Raw genomic sequence first — 13,414 nt, 5'->3', positions numbered from 1 at the left:
TCTCCACAGCGGCTCTGCCATTTTATGTTCCCACCAACAGTGCACAAGGGTTCTAATTTCTTCATGTCCTTTTCAACATTTGTTTTCTGTGTGTGTGTGTGTGTGTGTGTGTGTGTGTGTTTAATTGAGGTATAATAGTTTTTGGTTTTTATAGTAGCCATCCTAATGGTGTGAGGAGATACTATGGTTTTGATTTGCATTTTCCTGAAGATTAGTGATGTTGAACATCTTTTCATGTTGAATGTCTTCTTTGGAGAACTGTGTAATCAGATGCTTTGCCCATTTTTTAATCAGGTTGTTTGTTTTGTTGCTGAGTTGTAGGAGTTCTTTATGTATTCTGGATATTAATCGCTTATCAGATATGTGATATGCAAATACTTTCTCCCATTCTATATAGGTTGCCTGTTCATTCTGTTGATTGTATCCTTTGATGAACAGAAATTTTTAATTTTGAAGAAGTCTAATTTATCTGATTTTTCTTTTGTTGCCTGTGCTTTTGGTATCATATCCAAGAAATCACTGCAAAATCCAGTGTCATGAAGCTTTTCCTGTGTTTTAAGAGTTTTAGAGTTTTTTTTTTACAGTTCAGGTCGTTGGTCCATTCTGAACTAATGTTTGCGTGTAGCGGGTGGTGAGAGTCCGGCTCTATTGTTTTGCATGTGGAGATCCTGTTTCCCAGCACTGTTGAAGGATGCTTCTTTCTTCACTGTTATCGCCCTTACTGCGTGCGTAACAAAACTTGGTTAAATGGAATTTGATATGAGGTCCAAGTATTTCGAGGCTGCAGGTGATTTTAGGGAAGTAGATGGAGGGGAGAGGGTTAGCTGTGTCTAGGCAGTCTGGAACTAAGGCAACATTGCTAATCAGGATGAGGGCTGACGACAGTACTGCAGGCTGCCAGAGTCTTGGAAGGCTGAGACTGAAAACAGATTTAGGAGATTGGTAAAACTGTGAGCAAAAGATAAGTTAAAAAATGTAGCATGGGTATCTGTTGTGCCATTGGGGTTGGGGAGGATGTTGCAAGGGCAGCCTTGAAAATGATAGGCCGTGAAAGCACTTCCGTAACCAATACATTTACCTAAATCAGGTGTTAGCAGACTCTTCCTGTGAGGGACCAGGTAGACAACATTTCAGGGCTTGTGTGCCACATACAGTCACTGTCGCTGCTTCTCTCTACTCCCTCTCCTCCTCGTTCTTGTCAACACCATTTTGAGCTTGCAGATGCTGGCCCACGTCATCCAAGGGGTGGCCTGGCACACGTGCACCAGCGCCAGGCCCTCTGATGGCGGCAGGCTTTGTACTTTATCTTCTTTCTTGGTCAAGGCAAGTTTATGGGGGAAAGGAACGGTGTTTTGGGGGCATGTTGTTTCAGTGACGATCTGCTTGTGTGTAATTACAGTTATTAATTGTCTTTGTTTTCAAGCATGCAACCAGTAAGGATCCCAGAGAAGTTCGAGAAGCTCGAGATCATGAGGAGCCAAAAGAGGAGATCAACAAAAACCTTTCTGATTTTGGACGACAGCAGCTTTTACCCCCCTTCCCACCCCTTCATCAATCACTACCTCAAAATCAGTGCTACGTGGCCACCACAAAGTCACAGACAGGTAATAGGGAGACCTGACAACTGTCTCTGCTCTCTGAGTGTGTGTGCTGAACCCGCACCTCTCGAAACTAGAAACTTGTTGACTGTGAATGCATGTGTGCTCTAAGGGAGTGGGGTCAGGGTCGACGGGCCCTTCTCTGCTCACCCGTAAACCTGCAGAGGGATGTCAGACCTCTGTTCTGAAACCTGTTGAATCCCGACGTTGGTTTCTATGCCTGTTTTCGATCTCAAAATGAAGATTGTTTTCATTAAGCCTTGCCCCCCCTTGTTCTGATTGGATAGAAGACTTTAGATTTGAGAACTTCCCCCTGCCCCCCCAGTTTATAAATTAAGTGCTGTTGGAAACAACAGTGTGTTGGGGAGACCTTTGGGTTAAGGTTGTAGAGAAGGGTGGTTTGATTCTGTGATCAGCCACTTCCCATGGGCATTTCTCACTCATTTGAGCTTGCTTCTGTCCATGGTCAATTGAGGGAGTAGGTGAACATTTGATCTCTTATCCAGGTCTCTGCAGGAGGTGGGGCTGTGGGAGCGGCCCCACAGGGAGTATACTGGGGTGAGCGTGTCTCGAGCAAGGGACCTCCCTCTGGAGCCTCTGAGACACCCATAGTTCCTACAGAGATGAGGTGACTCTCCCCAGTGCAGAAAGGACCTTTCTGTGAGGTTGTCCTGTGTATCAGGCACTTCTGATGTCACCTCCTGGGAAGGGTACAAAACCACAACTTCTGTGCCTGGGAGTGTCTCCTGCAGAGGGAAGTACCACCATGGCCGCCTTGCCTTATCACAGGACAGATGGTGCACCTGTCAGTGTCATAGGAGTTGCAGAAAGCCTGCCGGGGTGGGGTGGGGGGTGCTCCTTGCCTCTGGTCAGGTCTGCTGGGATGAGTGGGGCACGTGTGGATACAGCCCTCTGTGACCTTGTCCGGGTAGACCGCCTCTGTCTACTTTCTTCTTCAGACCTCGTTCCTTCCTCTGCCCCGTTGTGCTATCTTCCCTGGGGGGGTGTGGGGGTGGGTGGGTGGAGTGTTGGAGCCGGTCTTTTCTCTCCATCAGTATTTTAAATTACTGTGGTGCTGGCCCCAGAGCTTCGTTCCTTTCCCATCCTGTCGTAGCACAAACAGGAAGGCCAAGCAGACTCAGTGGCTGCAAAGTGCATCTTACTCTCCGTCTCAGCTTGGGCACAGCTGTGCCTGGCACCAGTCACCCCGTTCTAGCACAGGAAGGACAGAGCCGTGTTTCCTTGTGACCAGTTATGCGCTCAGAGCCACCCCAGTGGGGTGCAGGGCTGCGTGGATGACTGTCTCAAGTGTCCTGTGTGCCCCTTGGCCTAGGGCTGAGGCATGCCTGGTGTCCTCAATGCCACATGTGGGGCTGTCTGCATGACCCTTACTGTGGCATAGTTTACGCTCTTGCATGCTTTTCCAATGCTCTTTTCCTCTGCTTTGTGGAACAAAAATGGAATGGAATAGAGGTTTTATAGCCCTTTAGAAGAGTGGTTTTCAGATTTTTTTTTAAAGCCTAGAACTTAAAAAGAAAAAAATTATTATAGACAGCCTCATTCTGGGTTTTTTTTTTTTTTTTTTTTAATTTTTAATGTCTATTTATTTTTGGAGAGAGAGAAACAGAGTGTGGGGAGGGGAGGGGCAGAGAGAGAGGGAGACACAGAATCTGAAGCAGGCTCCAGACTCTGAGCTGTTGGCACAGAGCCGGATGCGGGGCTCGAACCCATGAACCATGAGATCATGACCTGAGCCGAAGTTGGATGTTTAACTGACTGAGCCACCTGGGGCCCCAACAGCCTCATTCTATAAAACAAGTCAACCTGGAGCTGCTTTATTCAGAACAGGCTTAGGAGTCCTCAGTCCCCAGGAGCCCCAGCTGTTGTCTGGAAACCTCAGACCCCCAGACGTTTGCTTTTTCCTGTCCTGTGTCTCCCTTGACCTTGTGTACCTGTGTGATTTGCTTCACATACTTCTTTCCCTTCGGTTGGTGGACTGCTTGGTGAGGTGGAAGGTGCTGGGAAACGGTCCAGGGAATGACGGTGGCCTATGCTGCATGGCCACACTCTCTTTAGAGGCGGACACATCTAGGGACTGTGCCGTGTGCTCCTCGTCGTGGGTGAGGAGCAGAGTCTCAGGGAGGCAGACTGGACCCATCTCCAGTGATGGGCAGCAAGGCCGCCTTCCCCCCTTCAGCCTCCCTCGTGCAGCCGCACCGGTGCTAGAGACGGGACCGTCCAGAGGCAGGGGACCAAGTGTGGAGGGCGCTCCAGGGCCCTGCTGGTGGTGGGCGGTGGGTTTGCCCTTACACTTATGCCTGCTTGCTGCGGGCTCATAGTGTTTGCCGTGCACAGGGCTGAGTGTTTATTGTGAGCAAAACAAATGATCTGTAAAGTCTTAGCAGCTTTCTCTGTGCCACTTGAAACAAGAAAAATGCCTGTCACTTTTGTGGCAAGCTGATGATTTTGGTAATCAGAATTTGTGAATTATCACCTACCTTTAAAAAACATTTGAATGGTATTTCTTTTTCCTCTCTTGTCCCCTTTTGACTTTTTTTTTTTTTTTAGCTTGCTTGCCTTTTGTTTTAGCAGCTGCAGTATCTCGGAAGAAAAAACGAAGAATGGGAACCTATAGCCTGGTTCCTAAGAAAAAGACCAAAGTATTAAAACAGAGGACGGTGATTGAGATGTTTAAGAGTATAACTCATTCCACTGTGGGCTCTAAGGTAAGGCGTGCCTGGTTGGTTGCACACGTGCTTGGAAACCCACGTCTCTGTCAGGACCTCTTTGGCCACGAGAGCACCATGTGAGGTTGTCGGTAATTTGATGACCTCGGTCCATTTTGAAGGAACCTAGGCTCTGAGGTGCCTCGCTCTGGGGTACAGCCTCCTGCCCAGTGCTCCCTGCCCCCTCATCCCTTCCTCCTTCCTGGCCCTTCCCCCAGCGGCAGGGTCTCTGCATCCCACCCCACAGGCCACACCCTGGCAGGAGTTGGCAGGTTGCTCTTGATGCTGGGGTTCTGAGTGACAGATGTGCCCTTGCCCGTGTTCCAGGGCGACAAGGACCTGGGCGCCAGCACCCTCCACGTGAATGGGGAGAGCTTGGAGCTGGACTCGGAGGAGGACGAGTCGGAGGAGCTGGATGAGGACGAGGACCAGGGGGCTGAGCAGGCCGCCGCGTTCCCCACGGAGGACAGCAGGACCTCTAAGGGGGTTGTGCCAGAGGCCGACCGCACCCAGAAGGTAGGCCCTTCTCCCCTCTCAGGGAGGGGCTTACGGTCCTGAGAGGGGCAGTCTGGCCCTCTCAGCCCCAGTCATTTCCCTGTTTCCTTCTTCTTCTCTCTTTCTTTTTTAAAAAGTTTATTTATTTTGAGAGAGAGAGAGAAAGAGAGAGAGAGAGAGTGGGGGAGGGTCAGAGGGAGAGAATCCTGAGCAGGCCCTGCTCTGTCCGGGCCCTGGGATCATGACCTGAGTGGAGATCCAGAGTCTGACGCGCAACCCACTGAGCCACCCTGGCACCCCTTCCCTGTTTTCTTCTGACTTAGGTCTTTGCATTCTATTTCTCGAAGTTTTGGACTTATTTTCATCAGATGAGTGTTTGTCTTCTTGTACAGCACTCTCTGAAGTAAATGTCTGGAGCTTCTTTGGGCTCTGGATGGACAGAAATACACTGATGGCAGACTGCGTGCCAGTGGTGGCGTGGCTGCTTATCGCTGGCCTTGGCGTGACCGACCTTGCGAAGTCCTAGGTGCGCCACAGGTGCGGTGTTCCTGCAGGGGAGGTGCTGACACCGGGAGGCCTCTCTTGTCCTGGTTGGAGTGAGCGATCGGGGCTGCCGACCGGGCCTGTGGAGCGGTTATGTGCAGTCCGCTAACACCGGCTGTATCCTGGTGTGCCGGGCATGTCCTCGTCAGACGCAATTCCTCCGTGTCCACCCAAGGATGTGCTCTGGGAGGTGGCAGTACGTCAGCTCAGTCACAGGGCACTGCGTGCAGGCAGCCCCGGAGCTCACCGCCAGGCAGAGTCTCCGGGGGCACTGGGCGCAGAGCCGGGCAGAACCCAGTTCCTGAGCAGATGCTGACTTGTGGGCCTGCGTTATGCTCGTAGTTCTCAGGGGGATGAAGTAGAGGAGGAGGGCCAGGAGGGGTTGAGAATCAGGCGGTCACAGATGGGTGTGATCCTGCTGATCTGTGTATCCTACTTTTTGGAGAGAACTTTGGACCATCTTTATATAAGATGGGCTGTCGTATCTGATGAGGTTTCTAAAACTTGTGGTAGGCAGAGAAGTGCCAGGTGAATTCATTGAAAAAATGACCTGTTTGAAATCTATAATTTTGCTGATCGTCTTTTTACACTTTGAGTCAAAGTGTTGTGCTGTGTAGATACAGCCTTTGGCACGTGTAAAGTATGTCCCTCCAGCTTTCAGAGTTTTGGGAGTTTCTTTTCTTGTATCAGAAGCCACGGCTACTAGTCTGCCTCTTTATGATTTCTGGGTTCTGTGTTCTAGTTACGATAAGCGGACCTTTCTTAGTGGTGATTTTGAATAAGTTAATGTGAGCTGTCTTATACTTCATCGGTCTCATTCTTTATAAATATTTGACTCATACATTTGATTTGGGATAAAATATGAGGTAGATACATTCAAAATGGGTGTATTTTATGGTATATAAATTCTACCTCAATAAAGCTTTTTAGACAAAATGTGAGGTCAGGGTCCCATAGCTTCCCTCAAAATGGTTAGCCACACGACGTCAACACCATTTATTGACTGATGTTTCTTTCCCCCGTTGATTTGAAATGCCACCTTTATCGAACACCATATGGCATATGGAGTTAACTCTGTTTCTGGATTCTCTCTCTGTCTCTCTTTTTTAAGATTTTATTTTTAAGTGATCTCTACATCCCATGTGGGACTCGAACTCACATCCCCAAGATCAGGAGTCGCACACTTCACCGACTGAGCCAGCCAGGCACCCCGTGGATTCTGTTTTTGATTGAGGTTCTCCTCTTCCAGGGAGAATCTAGACACTGACTAACAGCAAATAACTCTACACATTGATATAAAGGAACAAAATTAACTGGATATCAAGCCAACAAAAAGAATCAGGAAACAAGTGGAAGCAGAATCAAGAGGAAAGTGTGGCCAAGTGGAAAACAAAATAAGATGACAGGAACAAATCTAAATAGATCGACAATGCTAATACACAGTAATAGGGTTCTTATGTGAAGTGTTCCAGAAAATAGAGAACGAGGGGAATGGATGCTAGCTTCTTCTGAGGCCAAATTCACTTTTAATCCTAAGTACAATATTGGTGAGATACAACTGTATATTCACATAATAGTGATCGTAGAGAAGGTGGGGCTTCCCCCCAAGAAGACACTGATTTATGACAGGGAGTCTGTTCATAGGACTTATTAGGTTAACAGCTTAAATGAGAAAAACCAGCCTTTTATATATGTTTCTTGGATTTAGGGGATGACCTCATGATTGCCACTGTGACAAGGAATAGTTCACTCATGAGAGTGACTGTACCCGTGTGTTATCACCCAGCTCACAGGCCGGGGCTGTCCTGGCCTCCCCTGTGCGCCCTCCTAGTCACACAGCCTTGTCTTTGCCCTTGCTGTGCTTTGTGTCAGTGGGGTCATGCACACGATTGTCTTTTTCAGAGTGAGGCTTGTTTCACTCAGTATTATATCTGTTCATTTTCATTGTTACACACAGTGGATTATAAAGTGGTCTAGGGGTCTCAGATCCTTTCAGAGGGTGCATGGGGTCAAAACTATTATTGTAATCATGCTAAGATGCTGTTTACCTTTTTCACTCTTGCTCATCAGAGTTACACGGGGTTTAAACATTTCCCAGTTTAAATTTGTACACTAGTGAACGCTAATGGACATAACCTAGATCAAGAGAAGTGCTTTGTCATTCTCGGTAATTTGTAATAGAGCAAAGGGTTCCCGAGACTGGAACATTCCAGAACCACCACAATACAGTCTTCCTTTGGATGACTGTTCTAATTTATGTATCCGTTCCACTGTTGATGGATATTTGAGCTGTTTCCAGTTTGGGACCATTACAGATGACATTGCTGTGAGCGTTCTCGTGTGTCCCTGGGTGTCCACCCACGCTGGGGTTGCCATGTTATGGGAGCAGCGGAAGGCACGGCCACACAGCTCTCCTGCCTGCCGCACATGAGTGTCCTGCCGCCCTGGCTTGACAGACTTGGTATTGCCCAGAGAGTGTAGTGGTGTTACAGTTCTGATTTGCATTTCCCGAATTTCCCTGAAGCTTGGCTACTTTTTCATATGCTTATTTGCCATTTGGATGCCTTTTTTTGTGAAGTGCCTGTTGAGGACTCAACCACTTATCTGGTTAGTTGTCCTTTTTAAAAATCATTTTGTAGGAAATAAGCTCCTGTTGTATGTGTTGCAAACGTATCTTCTTTTTTCTTTTTTTCTTTTTTAAGTTATTTATTTATTTATTTTGAGCGAGAGAGAAAGTGTGAGCAAGGGAGGGGCAGAGAGAGAAGAGAGAGCGAGCATCCCAAGCAGGTTCCACACTGCCAACGGGGAGCCCGACGTGAGGCTCGAACTCACGAACCATGAGATCATGACCTGAGCCAAAATCAGACCGAGCCGCCAGGCGCCCTCCCGACATATCTTTTTCCACTGTGGCTGCCTTTTCACCGATCTGATTGGCATTCTTGTCCTGTCATTTGGGTTGGAAGCCAGTCTCAGGACGTGTCGCACGGCCATCTTGTGCCGCAGTCGTTCGGGGCATTGGTTAGGGGAGGGCTGGACCCTTACCTCCTAGCCCAAGGCTGTAACGGGGCCTGGTGAGTGGAGTCGTATCCTGTGGCATCAGGGTCTCCCGCTTGCCACCCACCTGCGGAGCCTTTCCCCACCCTGTATGATCTATTCCTGGCTCACTTACGTCTCTGATCCACGTCAGACTTCAGTCATGCCAGCTGTACACTTTTTTTCCAGTCTCCTCAGGTTTTCATCTTGTGCTTTACTTCTTGCAACCATCACATGTGCAGTTGCCAGACAACCCCTATATAGTAATGCTTATCGCTTCCTTTGTAGTCACTTTACATGAGTTTCGGAAGAACTGGAATCGACTACGTTGTTATTCTGCCTATTTCAATTGGCAGTTTCATTGCTCAATCTTTAAAAAATAGAAACTACCTAATGGCATATAAAGATAATTTATATTAAATAAACCTGACTAAAGGACTCAGAGTCCTTCCAAGGAAGGTTACTTAGTGGTGAGCATTTTAAAACATTTCTAATAAAAGAGGGAGGGATTGGTCCTTTCCCCGCTAACATGAACACTGCAGTGGTTTATCATTCTTGCTGTGATGCTATAAGATGAGAACTAGAAGGAAACATTAATATTTAAAAGGACAAGGGAGAAGAGTTTGCCAAGAATATAATCGTCTGTCTAAAGAATTCAAGAAAATCAGCTGAGGAACTGTTCTAACTAGTGAGTCGAACTTACATGTAATTAAGACCTAAAACCATTCATTTTCTTGTGTGGTTGCAATAGCCAGTTAGAAAATGTAATGATAGCAATATCAATAATACCAGTAATGCTGGGGTGATTGGGTGGCTCAGATGATGAAGCGTCCGACTTTGGCTCAGGTCATGATCTCACAGTTCCTAAGTTCGAGCCCCGTGTTGGACTCTGAGCTTAGAGCCTGGAGCCTGCTTTGGATTCTGTATCTCCCTCTCTCTCTGCCCCTCATTCACTTGTGTTTTCTCCCCAACCCCTCAAAAATAAATAAATAAACATTTAAAAAAATACCAGTAATTTCTAGGAGTATTTTTTAACTTTTCTAGATAGAAAATGTCAGGCTATGCAAACATATAGGTAATAGTACAATTGCCAACACTTGACCAGTCTCGTGTATCCACACACACATGGATTGTCTTGAAGAAGATATTTGCCAATGGATCTTTAAAACAAAAGGACTCTTTGAAAAACAAAAACCATAGGATCCCACCTAAAATTGTAAGTTTTCAATGTCACCAGGGTGCTTTGTAATACATTTAATGGGAAATGTCTGTTACCTGGAAGAGAAAAACTGAAACTTTGCTGAAAGAGGTTGAAAAAGAGACATAGGTTCACAGAAAGACCTATTAATTTCCTGAGAAAAAAGGCATTGTTTGTCCGAGTGAAGACCCCATTGTTTGTCTGAGGAACACCTGTTACTTGTCTGAGGGAAGACCCTTTGTTTTTCTGAGCAAAGACCGTTGTTTGTCTGAGGGAAGAACCGGTGTTTGAGGGAGGACTGTTACTTGTGTGAGGGAAAACCCTTTGTTTGTCTGAGGGAAAACCTGTTACTTCCCTGAGGGAAGACTCTTTCCTTGTCTGAGGGAAGACCTGTTGTTTGTCTAAGGGAAACCCATGGTTTGTCTCAGGAAAAACCCATTGTTTGTTGGAGGGAAGACCCTCTACTTGTCTGGGGGAGGACCCTCTATTTGTCTGAGGCAAAACCTTTTATTTGCTGAGGGAAGACCCATCGTTTGTCTGAGAGACGACCTTTTACTTGTCTGAGGAAAGACCCTTGTTTGTCTGAGGAAAGACCTTTGGCTTGTCTAAGGAAAGATCCTTTACTTGTCTGAGGGAAGACCCATTGTTTGGGGAAGAACCAGTGTTTGAGGGAAGACCTGTTACTTGTCTGAAGGAAGACCCTTTCCTTATCTGAGGGAAAACCCATTGTTTATCTGAGGGAAGACCCTTTCCTTGTCTGAGAGAAGAACTGTTACTTGTCTGAGGGAGGACCCCTTAGTTGTCAGAGGAAAGACCTGTCACTTGTCTGAGGGAAGACCCTTTGTTTTTCTGAGCAAAGACCCATTGTTTGAGGAAAGATCCATTGTTTGAGGGAAGACCTGTTACTTGCTGAGGGAAGACCGGTTGTTTTTCTGAGCAAAGACCTGTTGCTGTCTGAGGGAAGATCCATTGTTTATCTGAGGGAAGACCCCTTGTTGGTCTGAGGAAAGACCTTTTACTTGTCTAAGGAAAAACCCTTTCCTTGTCTGAGGGAAGACCCATTGTTTGCGGCAGGAACTGGTATTTGAGGGAAGACCTGTTACTTGTCTGAGGGAAGACCCATTGTTTGTCTGAGAGAAGACCCTCTACCTGTCGGAGGGAAAACCCGTTACCTGGTGAGGGAAGACCCATTGTTTGTCTGAGAGACAACTCTTTACTTGTCTGAGGAAAGACCTTTTACTTGTCTGAAGAAAGATCCTTTCCTTGTTTGAGGGAAGACCCTTTCCTTGTCTGAAAGAAGACCTTTTACTCGTCTGAGGGAAGAACCAGTGTTTGTCTGAGGGAAGAACTAGGTATTTGAAGGAAGACCTGTTACTTATCTGAAGGAAGACCCTTTCCTTGTCTGAGGGAAGACCTGTTACTGGTCTGAGGGAAACCCATGTTTAGTCTGAGGGAAAACCCATTGTTTGTCTGAGAGAAGACCCTTTCCTTGTCTGGGGGAAGACCTTTTACTTCTCTGAGGGAAGACCTTTTACTTCTCTGAGGGAAGACCCTTTCCTTGTCCAAGGAAAGACCTTTTTTTTTTTTTTTTAAATTTTTTTTTAATGTTTATTTTTGAGACAGAGAGAGACACAGCATGAACGGGGGAGGGGCAGAGAGAGAGGGAAACACAGAATCGGAAGCAGGCTCCAGGCTCTGAGCCATCAGCCCAGAGCCCAGAGCTCTGAGCCATCGACGCGGGGCTCGAACTCGTGGACTGCGAGATCGTGACCTGAGCCGAAGTCGGACGCTCAACCGACTGAGCCACCCAGGCGCCCCAAGGAAAGACCTTTTACTTGTGTAAGGAAGGACCCTTTACCAGTCTGAGGGAAGACCCTTTGTTTTTCTGAGCAAAGACTCATTGTTTGTCTGTGGGAAGACCCGTTGTTTTTCTGAGGGAAGGCCTGTTAGTGTTTGAGGGAAGAACCAGTGTTTGTCTGAGGGAAGAACCAGTGTTTGAAGAGGGGCTTGTTACTTGTCTGAAGGAAGACGCTTTCCTTGTCTGAGGAAAACCTGTTAACTTGCTGAGGGAAGATCCATTGTTTGGGGGAGGAACCAGTTTTTGAGGGAAGACCTGTTACTTCTCTGAAGGAAGACCCTTGTCTGACGGAAGACCTGTTACTTGTCTGAGGGAAACCCATGGTTTGTCTGTGGGAAAACCCATTGTTTGTCTGAGGGAGGACCTGTTACTTCTCTGAGGGAAGACCCATTCCTTGCCTGAGAGAACACCTGTGATTTGTCTGAGGGGAGACCCTCTCCTTGTCTGAGGAACAATCTGTTACTGGCTGCGGGAAGACCCATTGTCTGTCTGAGGGACGACCCTTTACTTGTGTGAACCTGTGGTTCATCTGAGGAGAGACTCAATTGTTTGTCTGAAGGAAGACCTGTTACTTGTCTGAGGAAAGACCTTTTATTTGTCTAGGGAAAGACCCTTTACTTGTCTGAGGGAAGACTCTTTGTTTTTCTGAGCAAAGACCTGTTGTTTGTCTGAGGCAAGACCCATCGTTTGTTGGAGGGAAGACCTATTGCTTGTCTGAGAGAAGACCTGTTACTTGTCTGAAGGAAACCCTTTCCTTGTCTGAGGGAAAACCCATTGTTTGTCTGAGGAAAGACCTGTTAACTTGTCTGAGGGAAACCCATGGTTTCTCTGAGGGAAAACCCATTGTTTGAAGATCCATGATTTGTCTGAGAGAAACCCTGTACTCATCTGGGGGAAAACCCGTTGTTTTTCTGAGGGAAGACCCTCTACTTGTCTGAGGGAAAGAAAACCTGTTAGCTGCTGAGGAAAGTCCCATTGTTTGTCTGAGAAAGGACCCTTTACTTGTCTGAGGGAAGACCCATTATTTGGGAAGGAACCAGTGTTTGAGCGAAGACCTGTTACTTGTCTGACGATGACTTCTTCCTTGTCTGAGGGAAGATGTGTTACTTGTCTGAGGGAAACCCATGATTTGTCTGGGAGCAGACTCTCTCCTTGTCTGGGGGAAGACCCGTTATTCTGAGGGAAGACCCTTTACTTGTCTGGGGAAAAACCTGTTACTTGCTGCGGGAAGACACACTGTTTGTCTGAGGGACGACCCTTTACTTGAGTGAGGGATGACCCCTTGTTTGTCTGAGAGAAGACCCATTGTTTTTCTGAGGGAAGACTTGTTACTACTTGTCTCAGGTAACACTGTTGTTTGAGTGAAGACCTGTCACTTGTCCAGGTGAATACCCATTACTTTTCCGAGAGAAGACCTGTTACTTGTGTGAGTGAAGACTCAAACTCTTTTTCTGAGTGAAGACCCATTGTGAGTGAAGACCTGTTCAATGTGTGATTGTAAACCTATTGTTGGTCTGAGTGTAGACCCATTGTTTGAGGGAAAGGCCAGTTGTTTGAGGGAAAACCCATTGTTTGCTGAGTGAAGATTCATTTTTTGCTGAGGGAAGACCTGTTTTTCATATGAGCCAAAACCCATACTTGTCTGAATGAGAAGATTGTTGTTTCATCCTCCCCACTTTACATAGAAGTCCAGGGTAATTCTCATCAAAACCTTAGCAGCGGTTTCTGTAAAACAGCTGTTATGGGAATTGTGTGCAGCAAGTACGGGGAGAGGGAATGGCAGTGACAACTACTGGAGAGTGGTTACACGGGGATTTTTGCAGAAATGGGAAAGCATTGAGTGAGCGGAACAGGAAATCCGTGGCAAACCTGTTTGTACGTGAAAATGTGGTGTGCTGTAAGGATGAGGTTTTTAGTTTGTGGTCAGGGGATCATGAACTTTTCAGTAAGTGTCATTGGGACA

At 46.9% G+C, this 13,414-nt stretch overlaps 1 protein-coding gene across 9 annotated transcripts in view; it reads left to right on the top strand.

The window, feature by feature from the left end:
- EHMT1 (euchromatic histone lysine methyltransferase 1) overlaps positions 1-13,414 on the top strand; it is a 153,387-nt gene that overhangs the window by 81,253 nt on the left and 58,720 nt on the right. For 6 of the 9 annotated variants that reach the window (XM_023243147.2, XM_023243148.2, XM_023243150.2 and 3 more), the window contains 3 exons: positions 1,424-1,604; positions 4,167-4,324; positions 4,652-4,840. In XM_023243147.2, coding sequence (XP_023098915.2) covers positions 1,424-1,604; positions 4,167-4,324; positions 4,652-4,840 — 528 coding nt within the window. The remainder of the gene's footprint in view (positions 1-1,423; positions 1,605-4,166; positions 4,325-4,651; positions 4,841-13,414) is intronic. The other 3 variants (XM_023243152.2, XM_023243146.2, XM_045043136.1) reach the window with 2 other exon arrangements.

The sequence above is a fragment of the Felis catus genome, chromosome D4, assembly GCF_018350175.1.
Source record: "Felis catus isolate Fca126 chromosome D4, F.catus_Fca126_mat1.0, whole genome shotgun sequence".
NCBI lineage: Eukaryota > Metazoa > Chordata > Mammalia > Carnivora > Felidae > Felis > Felis catus.
The sequence above is the reverse complement of the archived record's forward strand: the minus strand, read 5'-3'. Positions and strand labels throughout refer to the sequence as shown.